The 10964-nt window shown below is 40.3% G+C and overlaps 1 protein-coding gene across 1 annotated transcript; it reads left to right on the top strand.

Annotated features, from left to right (window-relative positions):
- On the top strand, nucleotides 1-10217 carry SAR1B (secretion associated Ras related GTPase 1B). Its single transcript, XM_018081074.2, has 6 exons — nucleotides 1-77; nucleotides 2957-3076; nucleotides 3836-3901; nucleotides 4443-4546; nucleotides 4706-4837; nucleotides 6413-10217. The coding sequence occupies exons 1-6, from the start codon at nucleotides 23-25 to the stop codon at nucleotides 6527-6529; spliced, it is 594 nt and encodes a 197-aa protein (XP_017936563.1). The 5' UTR covers nucleotides 1-22; the 3' UTR covers nucleotides 6530-10217.
- The last annotated feature ends 747 nt before the right edge of the window (nucleotides 10218-10964 follow it).

The following is a 10964-nucleotide window of genomic DNA, read 5'->3' as shown; positions in this document are numbered from 1 at the left end:
TTTCAGACTGTAAGATTCAGATATGTTCCTATTTGATTGGATTTACAGTGGTTTCAGTAGCGTATTACAGTTTTTAGGTAAGTCTTTATCGTTTGGGACTTTTCCTTTCTGCCATTCTTGTATAAAATGTCTGTTCACCTCTGTTATCTTCAAACAAGGCCATTGGTTAAATAATAATATTTGGTTTGGTGTATGTTCAGTAACACTCAAACAAAAGTTTCACTTATCAATAGTGAGCATTTCCAGAGTGTGCTCTCCACTCAATCTCACATTAAGCCTTAACTTCTTGAAAGAAATTACGTTTTCCTTCACAATCGTATTATGTTGGACTTTTCTAATCATAGTACATTTAAGCTGGTGTAGTTTAGTTGGCTTTTGTGGACCTTTTCCTGATTTTTCTCTGCTGTAAAGAACTGAACTCAGTTATTTTAGTTGAGTTCTTTTGCACATGAGGATGTTACTTCAGAATCCAAATAGGAGGAACTGTCTACAAAAATTAGTGCCAGCTATTGAAGCCCTTTCTCATGTTCAGCAGTGTGTTGTTCTGTGACTGGTGTCACAGAAATCACCATGAAACTTCACTGGTATCTGCTCAAGAGCCTCAGAAAATTATTCCCTGGCCAAAAGAGTCTGCAATCCAGATCAGTCCAAGGTGAAATATTAGTTTGTGCTTAACAGGGAGGGGAAAAAAACCCACAACCAGGAGGAGAATGTGTTAGGACACTAAAAAAGGAACAGAAGTTGCAGATCTCATAGGTAAAAGGCACAGTTTCCAAGTTCAAGGGATTTTATCAAAGTGGTCAAAAAGCATTTGAGGCTAAGGAATCATGGCAGGCTGTGCCACCTGCCTTTTATCAGTTGAAAGTTTAAAGTTTTTTGCTGAATGTTGGACCCTTGGCCTGCTGTCGAAAAGCCAGCCAGTGAAATTTTAACTAAAGTTGACTAATCCTTCTTATCTCCTCTTCCTTAGCTGTGCAGTGATTGCTGCATGCTGCCCTGCTCTTCCATTCCTGGGCAAGCAAAGGCTAATTCTGGTGTAAGATACAGGAGCTTGAAGCAGGAAGGAGAATTACTTCCAATATGTCCCTCTTGTTCTAAAAGAAACACTTTCTCTTTTCATTCTCAGTTATGTTCACAGCTGAAGAAGGGTGATCAGAACACTTGGGAGGCTCCCCACAGTTCCCTGTCCTGTCAGCAGGCTGATGGAAGCACATCATTGCACACATACTTTTGGAATGCACAAAGAATACTTTTTTATTTATATGTATACATAAAAACTCCAGTCTTGGTGTAGCCAATAGGTGAAGTATTGCTGCTTGTTATTCTTGTGTTTCTGTGACAGACACTTGGGAAGTGTGAAATGTTTTGGAGAAAGCAGCAACATGTTACTGGGGAGCAAAGACTCCTTTATGTGCAGGCTGAGAGTGGCAAAAATGTTATTGTTTTACTGTATATTAATAGACTTCTGTTTAACTCACAGGGTGAGTTTCTCCTGTGATGTAAGTAAATATATGAAAATGTTTGTCACTTTTTCTTTCTCTGTAAACATTAATATTTTCTCCTCCACTCTGTAGTTCAGTAGTTAATATACATATGGACATGTGAGAAGGTGAGTTTGGGAAGTAAGAATTATTTGTATTTGAAAGAACTGTGAAGACATTCAACAGGACCTGGAGTAATAAAGATCATTGATGACATAAGATGAGGAATATGAGAGAATATCCATTTATGCAAGTTACAAAATATGTCCCTCTGGAACATGATCCCAGAGATTAGCTGAAAGGCAGAGGGAGAGGTGAACAAACAGCAGCAGTGTAAAGGTCTGGGCAGAGGCACCTGTGCCCCTGGAATGCTGTGGCATCAGCAGGGCTGGCTTAAAATCCCACCACAGAAAACACACATGAGGATGACACTTTAGATGAGACTTTTTTTTTTTTTCAATATGGAACAGAATCGACATTTTGTTTTTAAATTTAATTTATCTTAATGTTTTACTTTGAATATCAATCAGTTTGAGGCAGTGAAAACTAATTCTGGCAAAGGATGTAGTGTTGACAAGTTATTAGAGAATTGCCCTTTGATAATCTCCAACATTAAGAAAATATGGTGTTCGTGTTTTAAATGTCTTTCCACTCCTTCACAGCAACTGTTGCATTTCTGGGGTTTCAAATAGAGGGGAGAAGAAGGGGAAAAGTCATTCTTATAAAGATGACAATCAATGAAAATAGGATTTCTTATTCCTTTTATGAAAGCATTGTCACATGGCAGCAGATGTGTCAGAAGTGCCCTGGCAATGCCATTCAGGATGTAGCCACCAGTTTTCCTGGGGGTATGGGTGGAAGTTACTTTTTGTCCAAATGAACCAACACTGAAGAATTCATACATACACTAATTATAAGCATTGACATTGAAACCAATTTCTCTGTAATATTCTGATTGAAGTCTGAATTCTCTTTTTGCCTCAGACAAGTTTTTTGCTGTAATTGGAGGCAGCTGAACGAAACTCTGTGCAGGCTCAGGTCCATGCTCCAGAGCCTGCTGGTGGTGCTGGACCTGCACACTCACCTCTCACCTCCTGTGAGCAAAGTGGCCTTTTGCTGGGGCAGAGTAAGCTCCACTGGCAGTGTTTAGTCCTGTTCTGCAGTGCTTTTCCTGAGCTAATGTAACTGCATTTCCAGGAGTGACACATTCACACCAGTTTTGTGCCTCTCCCACTGCTGCCAAGCTGCACATGGTACCACGTGGCAAGTGGGAATGTAATTTGTACAGGAGGAGAGCATGGATAAAGGGCAGTGGTGATAAAGTGACACTGATAAAGTGTGTGGTGGGGCTTGACTGACCTGTATTTTGTACTGGGACTGTAACACTTTGTTCCTGGGAGCAAAATCATCTCTAGGGCTGGAAATGAACTCCCACCACTTGAACTGATTATTCACTGGGTCCTTCTTTGTTCTAGGACTGTACAAGAAATCAGGCAAACTAGTGTTTCTTGGACTGGACAATGCTGGGAAAACTACACTGCTGCACATGCTCAAAGATGACAGACTGGGGCAACACGTCCCCACGTTACACCCCAGTAAGTGAATATTGCTGGTCCCATAACTAGAAAGTGTTGGAAGGATTGCAGGAAAAGCAGGATTTGATTATATGTCATGAGACCAACAGTGTAATCGGGAGAAACAAAGTAATAGTTCAAGTAATATTAAAAAAAAACATGTAGGGTTGTTCAGTGTGTTGCATTAAATTTAAGAGGTGAGTAACAAGCAGAACAACGAAGCTGAGAGTTTATATTATAGAAACTGGGGGGAAGAGGGGCCTGCAATTTTAGGGAACAGTTTCTCTGTGTAGCTGGAAAGTTAGAGTTTGTGTCTCAAAAGTTGCTGTGTAATTGTTATCCTGGTAACCTTACAGGAGTAAAAGTTCAACACAGGTTGAAAATGTGGATTGATGAAGTCCAGTAAGGAGGTGAGAAATTGGGAATGGATGTGAAGAGGAGAAACCTTGAACAGTACTGGACACAAAATGCCATCTTTTTGGCAAACCAGATGCCAGAACCAACTGTTGTTTGTGTATTATTATGTAGGGATACATAATGTATGAATACTGTCTGCTGTTCTTAGTGTTGCAGATATTTCATGCTTTAATGGTTAATAACATTTTGGTGTTACACGAACGTGTCATTGATTTTGAGAGAATGTTTTGCTCTCATTTGCTTCTTGAATAACAAAATACTGAAAAGAACCAAGAGGAAAAAGTAAAATGTATGTGCTGGAAGGTTAGACTGTTCCAATGCACTGCACAATCTTCACAGGAACATAATTCTGTGTATTTTCAGCTTCAGAAGAGCTGACAATTGCTGGCATGACTTTCACTACCTTTGATCTGGGTGGACATGCTCAAGGTAAGGGTGTCCATTGACTCACTTAAGCTCAGTGAATTGGGTTGGAATTTGTTTCCAGTCAGAAATGCAAAGACTGACCTCCCACACTCTTCTTTGAGAGCATAAAAGACATTGGCTGGTTTTTTTGTCTGTCTCCACCACTTACCACAAATCCCAAATACAATTTTCCAAGAGCTGCAGTAGAGCAGAAACTTTTGTCTAATACTGTGAAGGGGATTATGTACTTTGAATTGCTTGTATTTACCTTTAAGCTTTATGCTTCAAGCTTACCTTTGTTGACATAATTCTTGGGGAAACAAAAAAAAGTTCTGTACATCAGCATCCAGGTGGGATAGAGGGGTGATAACAGTAAAGGAATGATATTTTTGCTCTGTCATTTCAAGTAAAACAGGGGATTGCATTCTGAACACTGGCAACATAAGCTAAGACTTAAAAAAAATCAAATAAAAAACCTCTACCTGTTGCTCCTTAATGACCAATATACATCACTCTGAATTTGGGGATAATTTCCTTTTATTTTTAATTCTCATTTTCCCTGTAGCTCGCAGAGTGTGGAAAAACTACCTGCCTGCAATTAATGGCATTGTGTTCTTGGTGGACTGTGCAGATCATGAAAGGTTGCTTGAATCAAAAGAAGAACTTGATGTAAGTTTAAAGGAGCTTTTCAAAGCATGACCTTTCACTTGTAAGAGCTCAGCTCAAATACCCAGTGTCCAACAGAGCCCTGCTGTCACCTCACATGAGGAGGAGCGATTTGACCTGTATTCTAAATTCATCACTCCTTCTTTCTCCTTTCCTTTGTAGTCACTAATGACAGATGAAACTATTGCTAATGTGCCTATCCTAATTCTTGGTAACAAGATTGACAGACCAGAAGCCATCAGTGAAGAAAGGCTACGAGAGACATTTGGTCTGTATGGCCAGACAACAGGAAAGGTATTGCTCCTTTTTTCTTTTTCTTTTTTTTTTGGCAGGTTTTTGCTTTAGTGAGATTTTTTTGTTAGGGAGTTTGTTTGCTTTATTTATGTGTTGGCTCTGGTTCCTTCTAGCTACACAAAACAAATGTTTTTTAATTTGTAAAGTACTTAGTACCTGATAACAATATATGAAATGAGTTCTGGGGTCTGCTTTTGTGTGTGTTAAATGCATCTTTACTACAACTTTTTAGCATCATATTTAATGCTACATTTTTCAGAGAAAAAAGAGAATAACTTTTAATACTTCAAGTTTCTTATGCAGTATTTTTAAACTGAGTTTTCAGAGGCTATAGTTCTGGAGAGAATTATAAGAAAAAAACTGGATAAAGTCTTTCAGTAAGTGACTTTTCTCGTGTGAAGTACAGGCTTTAATAATTTTCTACTTAAAATGTTTACCTGAAGCTTGAACCTAAATTTACACCTAAGTCTGTAGGTTGTGGGAAGGAAAAAGTTCCTACTGGTACCTGTAGCAACAAGGCAGATTTCTCATGTGGGTCTTCATGATACTTCAACTCTTCTTAATGTAAAGTTAATACAGTGCAGTGCTTGTAGGAGACACTGGGACACAGGGTACTGGGAAGGAGTTGCTCCCTTGTCCTTGGCCCTTGGAGAGACACCTCTGTGCAGCTGATGGAGTCATTCCAGCGTGGCTTCCATCCCGGCTCCCATGAGCTGACCAGCACCGCGGTTCTGCTGAGAGCCCCTGGTCTCGCAATTCCTCTTTGCTTATTCACCCTTAGGGGCCTCCCCTAAAGTTCAGTGCCAGTCAGAGTTTAGGCTGAGCAGGAACAAAATCTTTAACTTCTTTTTTTCGGGTTCTTACACCCCCACACGTAGTTGAGGAGGTCTGAACACTGTTGTGAAGCTCCAGTTGAGCAACAGCTTTATTGCACTCTGCTGATCTTGGCAAGCACCTTGCACTCCTGCTTTGGTCAGTCCTAAAATTAGTATAAAATACTCCTTTTATCTGGCTGGAAAACTATTGTAAACGCAGCAGGGAACTGTGATTGAAAACCAGAGCTCTAAAGTTCTCTGTGGACATGTTGCTGTTCCATTCTGGCTTCAGGTACTTCACCCTCTCCAGTGTGGATGAAAACATGAAAATATGCCTTCAGCACACGAAAATATGCTTTGTGTATTCCTAGTGTCCATGTTACTGAGATTAGGATGGCAGGGTTAGTTTAGAGGTTAGGAGGAAATCCTTCCCTGTGAGGGTGGGGAGGCCCTGGCACAGGTTGCCCAGAGAAGCTGTGACTGCCCCACCCCTGGAAGTGTCCAAGGCCAGGTTGGACAGGATTTGGAACAACCTGGGCTAGGGGGAGGTATCCCTGCCCATGGCAGGGGGTTGGAACAAGATGAGCTTTAAAGTCCCTTCCAACCCAACCCATTCTACGGTTTGAGATGAATTTATGTTCTAAAATTCCAGTATCCAACACAAGTTAAGTACTGGCATTCCATAGAAACAGCTGTCCATGTAAAGTAGGAGTTGTTTTATAAGGAGACCGTAACTGGGGGTATTTCTGTGTCTCTGCAGGGCAACACACCACTGAAGGACCTGAATGCCAGGCCCCTGGAGGTGTTCATGTGCAGTGTGCTAAAGAGACAAGGCTATGGGGAGGGGTTCCGCTGGATGGCCCAGTACATCAACTGATGGATGCCAGAATCCCAGCAGCACACCCTGCCCCTGGCTGAACCTTGTCTGCTCCTCCTCTGATCACTCAGTGTGCGTAACTTGAATCCATTTGACTGTTCAAGTCAGAAAAATACACCTTTTTAGCTGATTATATCATTGATGCTAAATTATAAGTGTTGAGGATTGAAAAATTATTTCACGTTTGTAAGTTGAAATACCACAACCTGTGAGCTTTCTAATCCCATGCAACCTCCTTTTGCAGCTTTTAATTTAATGAGTCTCCAGCACCATTTTTGGTCAGAGCAACTTTCCAGTACAGTATGTTTGAATGCACTTTTTAACAGCTAAAAACGATGAACATGTGAAAAAAAAAATATTTAATGCTTATGTTAAATTTTTTTATGTACTTTTTTGAAACTGGTTTTATAACTTTAGAGTATATAACCATCTTTCAAGGAATAATAAATAATTAGCTGATGGATAATTGCATGATGCCTTACAGTTTTCAATAACACACTTTCTTATGCAACGTCATGCAATAAATTTAAATCCAGTTTTTGGCAACTTTAATGGGAAATGTTTCGTTTTAATGTGTCTTAACTAGTGAGGCTGCCTGGTGATCTGAATATGTGGGATATTTTCCTGAAACACAGCAGGCCACAAAGTAGTTCCATTGTAGGTTAGAGTAAAGGTGGGGTTTTTCAGACTACCAAATTGCATTTGTTTTAAGGATTTTGCATAGTAAAGGAAAAATCTAAGGTGATGCCCTTCAAGTACAAATAATGTAAATTAGCTGTGCCAAAGTAAATCTTAAACTAATATCAAAAGTGGTCTTAATCTCCTGGTCTCTGGAATTAAACCCCTGATGTGGCATAAGAAATACAGTTTCTTTCTGAAGAAAAATTAAGAATATCACTGCACTAAATATCTTGTTTCCAATTTCATTAGTTTTGGGGTCTGCCAGCAGATTTGCCTGTGAAATTGCCAGGAAAAAAAAGTGTTGCCATTGCTGCTTGTGAAAATTTATCAGCTCACACCCAATTGACCAGTTTTAGTTTTGGTACTTTAGACTGGGACAAGAGGGATTCTTTTGTGTGGTTTTTGCCCTGACACCTGGCCAGTGGGGCAGCTGCTGGCTGCCCAGGGGACTTATTTCTGGGGTAAAATTCAGTTATCTGCAGTCCCTGTTTCCAGTCTTCTGGTTTTCCCTGGCTCCCCAAGGAAAAAGCAGGTTATCTTTGAAGAAAGGGTGTTGTCTGTCAGCATTTTGTTGGTGCTGCCTGGGAGCTGTGGTTGGTGCTTCCATGTGCTGGGGATGTTTTATTTTACTGTGAAATGAAGGTGGGGTTTCATCCCTGAAGTCACTGTTTCACCTTGATGGGTTTGGGTTTCACTCTGTAGTTTGTTTTCCCCTTGTACAAATACAAACTGCTGCAAGTTTTACTGGATCCCTTTTACCTCCTGCTGTAGGTCTTCTCCAAAATACTTTAGGCCTTATGTTTCTAATATCCATGGCAGCAAATGTATTTCTGACTGGTTTGATTTCATAAATAACTTTCTCTGGGATGGAATCTCAGATTTAAAGCCTGTAGGCTCATAGCAAATAAATGAGACTTATTCCTTGCCCAAATCTGAACTGGTATGATTGAATATTGATGATCAGTTCCCCACAGTCCTAGACTGTGCATCTGAATAAGATGAATAATTCAGAACATAGCTAATATAAATTGTAAATGAAGTTTATTGCTGCAGAATAGTGTGCAGAGCATTAAGCCCAGTTTGTGCACAGTGAAGTTCAGTGTGATGGTATCAGATGGCTTTTCCAAATGACCAGCACAAGAGAATTCTGCATGTAAACCAGTGCTCAGCTGTAGAGTAGTGTCTCTGCTGCAGAAATCCAAACTGGAGGTAAGAAGTGGCCTCTCACCAGCGTGTGGACAGTGTGTTGTGAGTCTTTACTCCCTACAGCCATTGTGTAGGGGATGTGCCTCTTGGGTTTTTTTTCTCTAACTTTTTCTGATGGTGGCTGTAATGCAGAGAACAGCTAAATCACTAGATGGTGTAAATATTAAAGGTACTACTTGCAGAGTCACATTGTAGTGTTGATGTGAGAGACTCGGGACTGTGCTGCCTGTGCTGATGGAAATGAAGCTGGAGGTGGAGATGTTCTGCTGCACTTCCACAGGCTGAGCCATTGCATGGGCACAGAGGGTCCTCTTCACCTGCTCTTCCAACCAACCATGAGCAGCAGCAGCAAAGAAAGGGATAATCCTATGAAAAATTGAAAAAGAAGGGAGGTGATAGTGCTTGAAAAGTGTGTGTTAAGAACAATTCTCACTGTTATGGAAACACTCAGATTTCCTGGTTCCTGCTGTGGGATGCTGCCTGAAATGTGGTTGCTGTAAGGGCATGAAGAAATCTGGACCTTGTGTTTATCCACCTGGGTGCTGGAATGGTTCCTGCTGTGGGAACAGCTGATCAACACTCAGTGAAGTACACAAACAATCTTGCTCTGTTCATTCAGCAGAGGAAGGATCTTCCTTCTGTAGTTTACCTTCTGTTGTGCACTTGAATGTGAATGAGTGTTGTGTGTCTTTGTGTGAAGACTTCATTAATAGACAAATAACTTGATGAGAGTTTTCCTGGTGGTTCTCATTCCTACTCCCCCCCACATCTCCCTGGCCATTTATTTCTATCTTATTCCTAAGACTGTGACCAGTCTTGCTTAAACAAAAGCAACATTCACATCTGGGTCTGACTTCTATGAATTGATTTTTTTTTTGCACTCTTGACTATGCAGATTTCAATTAAACATCACTTTAAAGAATGTGAAAAAGAAAACTCATTAATAAAGATGTTATTTATGAAGTGTCTCATTTTGTTTTTACATTACAACAGTTCCTTAAGAGAAATGAATGCAGATTTCTAAGATCCTAATAACTACTTGTGACAGTGGCCTGTATTTCACTGCAGTGACCCCAGTTGCTGGCATCTCTGGGTTAAGATTTATTTTGCTTGTATTTAGTTAAAATTGGGGTTTAGTATGTACTGTATAACTGAGAGGTGATTGCTGTATTTCAGTCTTGGTTTAATAAATTTTTCAGCAATTATTGGCATTGGAGAGGGGAAGGATCTCCAAGTTTTCTCATTTGTCCTCTTGCCAGATCAAGATAATTTCATTATTATTTCTGTGTTCGGGTCCTGTCTTTGATGTGCCAGAGGTGACCTGTGGCATTCACTGGAGTACATACAATACCAGAATGTATGGGAGCTTTATTGGATTTTGATGATTGCAACTGAACACCAAATAGAACATTTGGCACCTATTTATTTATAATAATGTCAGTTCAGAAAATGATGGAGGTGGTCTCCAACCCCAGTGAATTCACAGGTCTGCTTGAGGTCGAATTGTTCTTCTCTTGTTTGTACTGTCCAAATATTTGATTGTTACCAACCAAAGTCCAGTATTTCTATTGACTGCACCGTGCTCAGATTTAGGTCACATAAATGTTAGTTTTGGGCCGAGGAGTTACATTAAAACAGCCTCATCCAGTGGCTGTCACTGGGGTCTTGTAGCTTCCTCACACTGAGATAAAACCACTCTTTGCACCAGTATCTGTGTGGAACTGGATTCTGTTTGGAAATGTGAGTGCTCTAAATGTTTAAAAGCATAATTTATATAATAAACTGCGGAAGAGAAGCTTAAGACCAGAGTGTCTGTTGACATGTTCTCGGTGTGTTTGTTGTTGTGTTATCCCATCCCATGCTGGAAATACAAGTATGAGAAATAGAAAATAAAACGTTGCTTGGAATGTGAAGAAAAGGAGTTTTAAGCAGGGAGTTCTTGTAAAATTATCAAAACCAGGAAAAAAGTGTGCTCAGCACATGGTCTAGTAATGAGCTGGGTTCTAAGATGGGTACAGTAATAATTCAGTCTGGAGAAAATGACATTTCCTTTTCTGCAATTCTAAAATGAGGTGGAAGGATCTGATCTTACAGGCAAATGATGCTGCCTGAGAATCCAGCTGCCCTCTAGGATTGGCACTGTTGGTGGAGTGGGGATTGCCACGGAGTATTATCAAACTGATAAACTCAGCCCTGACACAACCCATGGGGAAGTGTCTTAACCTACTGTGATAGACAACTATTTTCCAATCCTAAGCATATGTTCTCCTTAGTTTACATTTTTCAAGTTATTTCTTACTTGTCTGCTTTTGAATTAGAATTAGAAATTCAGTGAGCAGGTACAGTAAAATAAAAAAAAAATACATCCCTTGTCTTCCTTATGACCCTGGTTCTTATTGCACATGTCCTGTCATGGTAAGAAATTTCCTAGTAATATTTTGGAGCCTTTGATGCCTTTCATTCCAGGATCTCAAAGCTTTCAACCTGCTGATGCTGCCTCATCATCCTTGTGGAGGCAGAGGGCACTCATCCTGTTTGCCCTGTGGCG

The sequence above is a fragment of the Manacus vitellinus genome, unplaced genomic scaffold (assembly GCF_001715985.3).
Source record: "Manacus vitellinus isolate BGI_N305 unplaced genomic scaffold, ASM171598v3 scaffold_51_pilon, whole genome shotgun sequence".
Taxonomy (NCBI): domain Eukaryota; kingdom Metazoa; phylum Chordata; class Aves; order Passeriformes; family Pipridae; genus Manacus; species Manacus vitellinus.
Note: the sequence above shows the minus strand (reverse complement) of the source record. Positions and strands in the feature narration are given on the sequence as shown.

Bases quoted from the DNA above. Each gene is read 5' to 3' on its own strand.
- SAR1B (XM_018081074.2), top strand. From the start codon at position 23: ATGTTCCTATTTGATTGGATTTACAGTGGTTTCAGTAGCGTATTACAG. The intron at 78-2,956 runs GTAAGTCTTTAT...TCTTTGTTCTAG, and splicing joins TAGCGTATTACAGTTTTTAG to GACTGTACAAGAAATCAGGC. The intron at 3,902-4,442 runs GTAAGGGTGTCC...TTTTCCCTGTAG, and splicing joins TCTGGGTGGACATGCTCAAG to CTCGCAGAGTGTGGAAAAAC.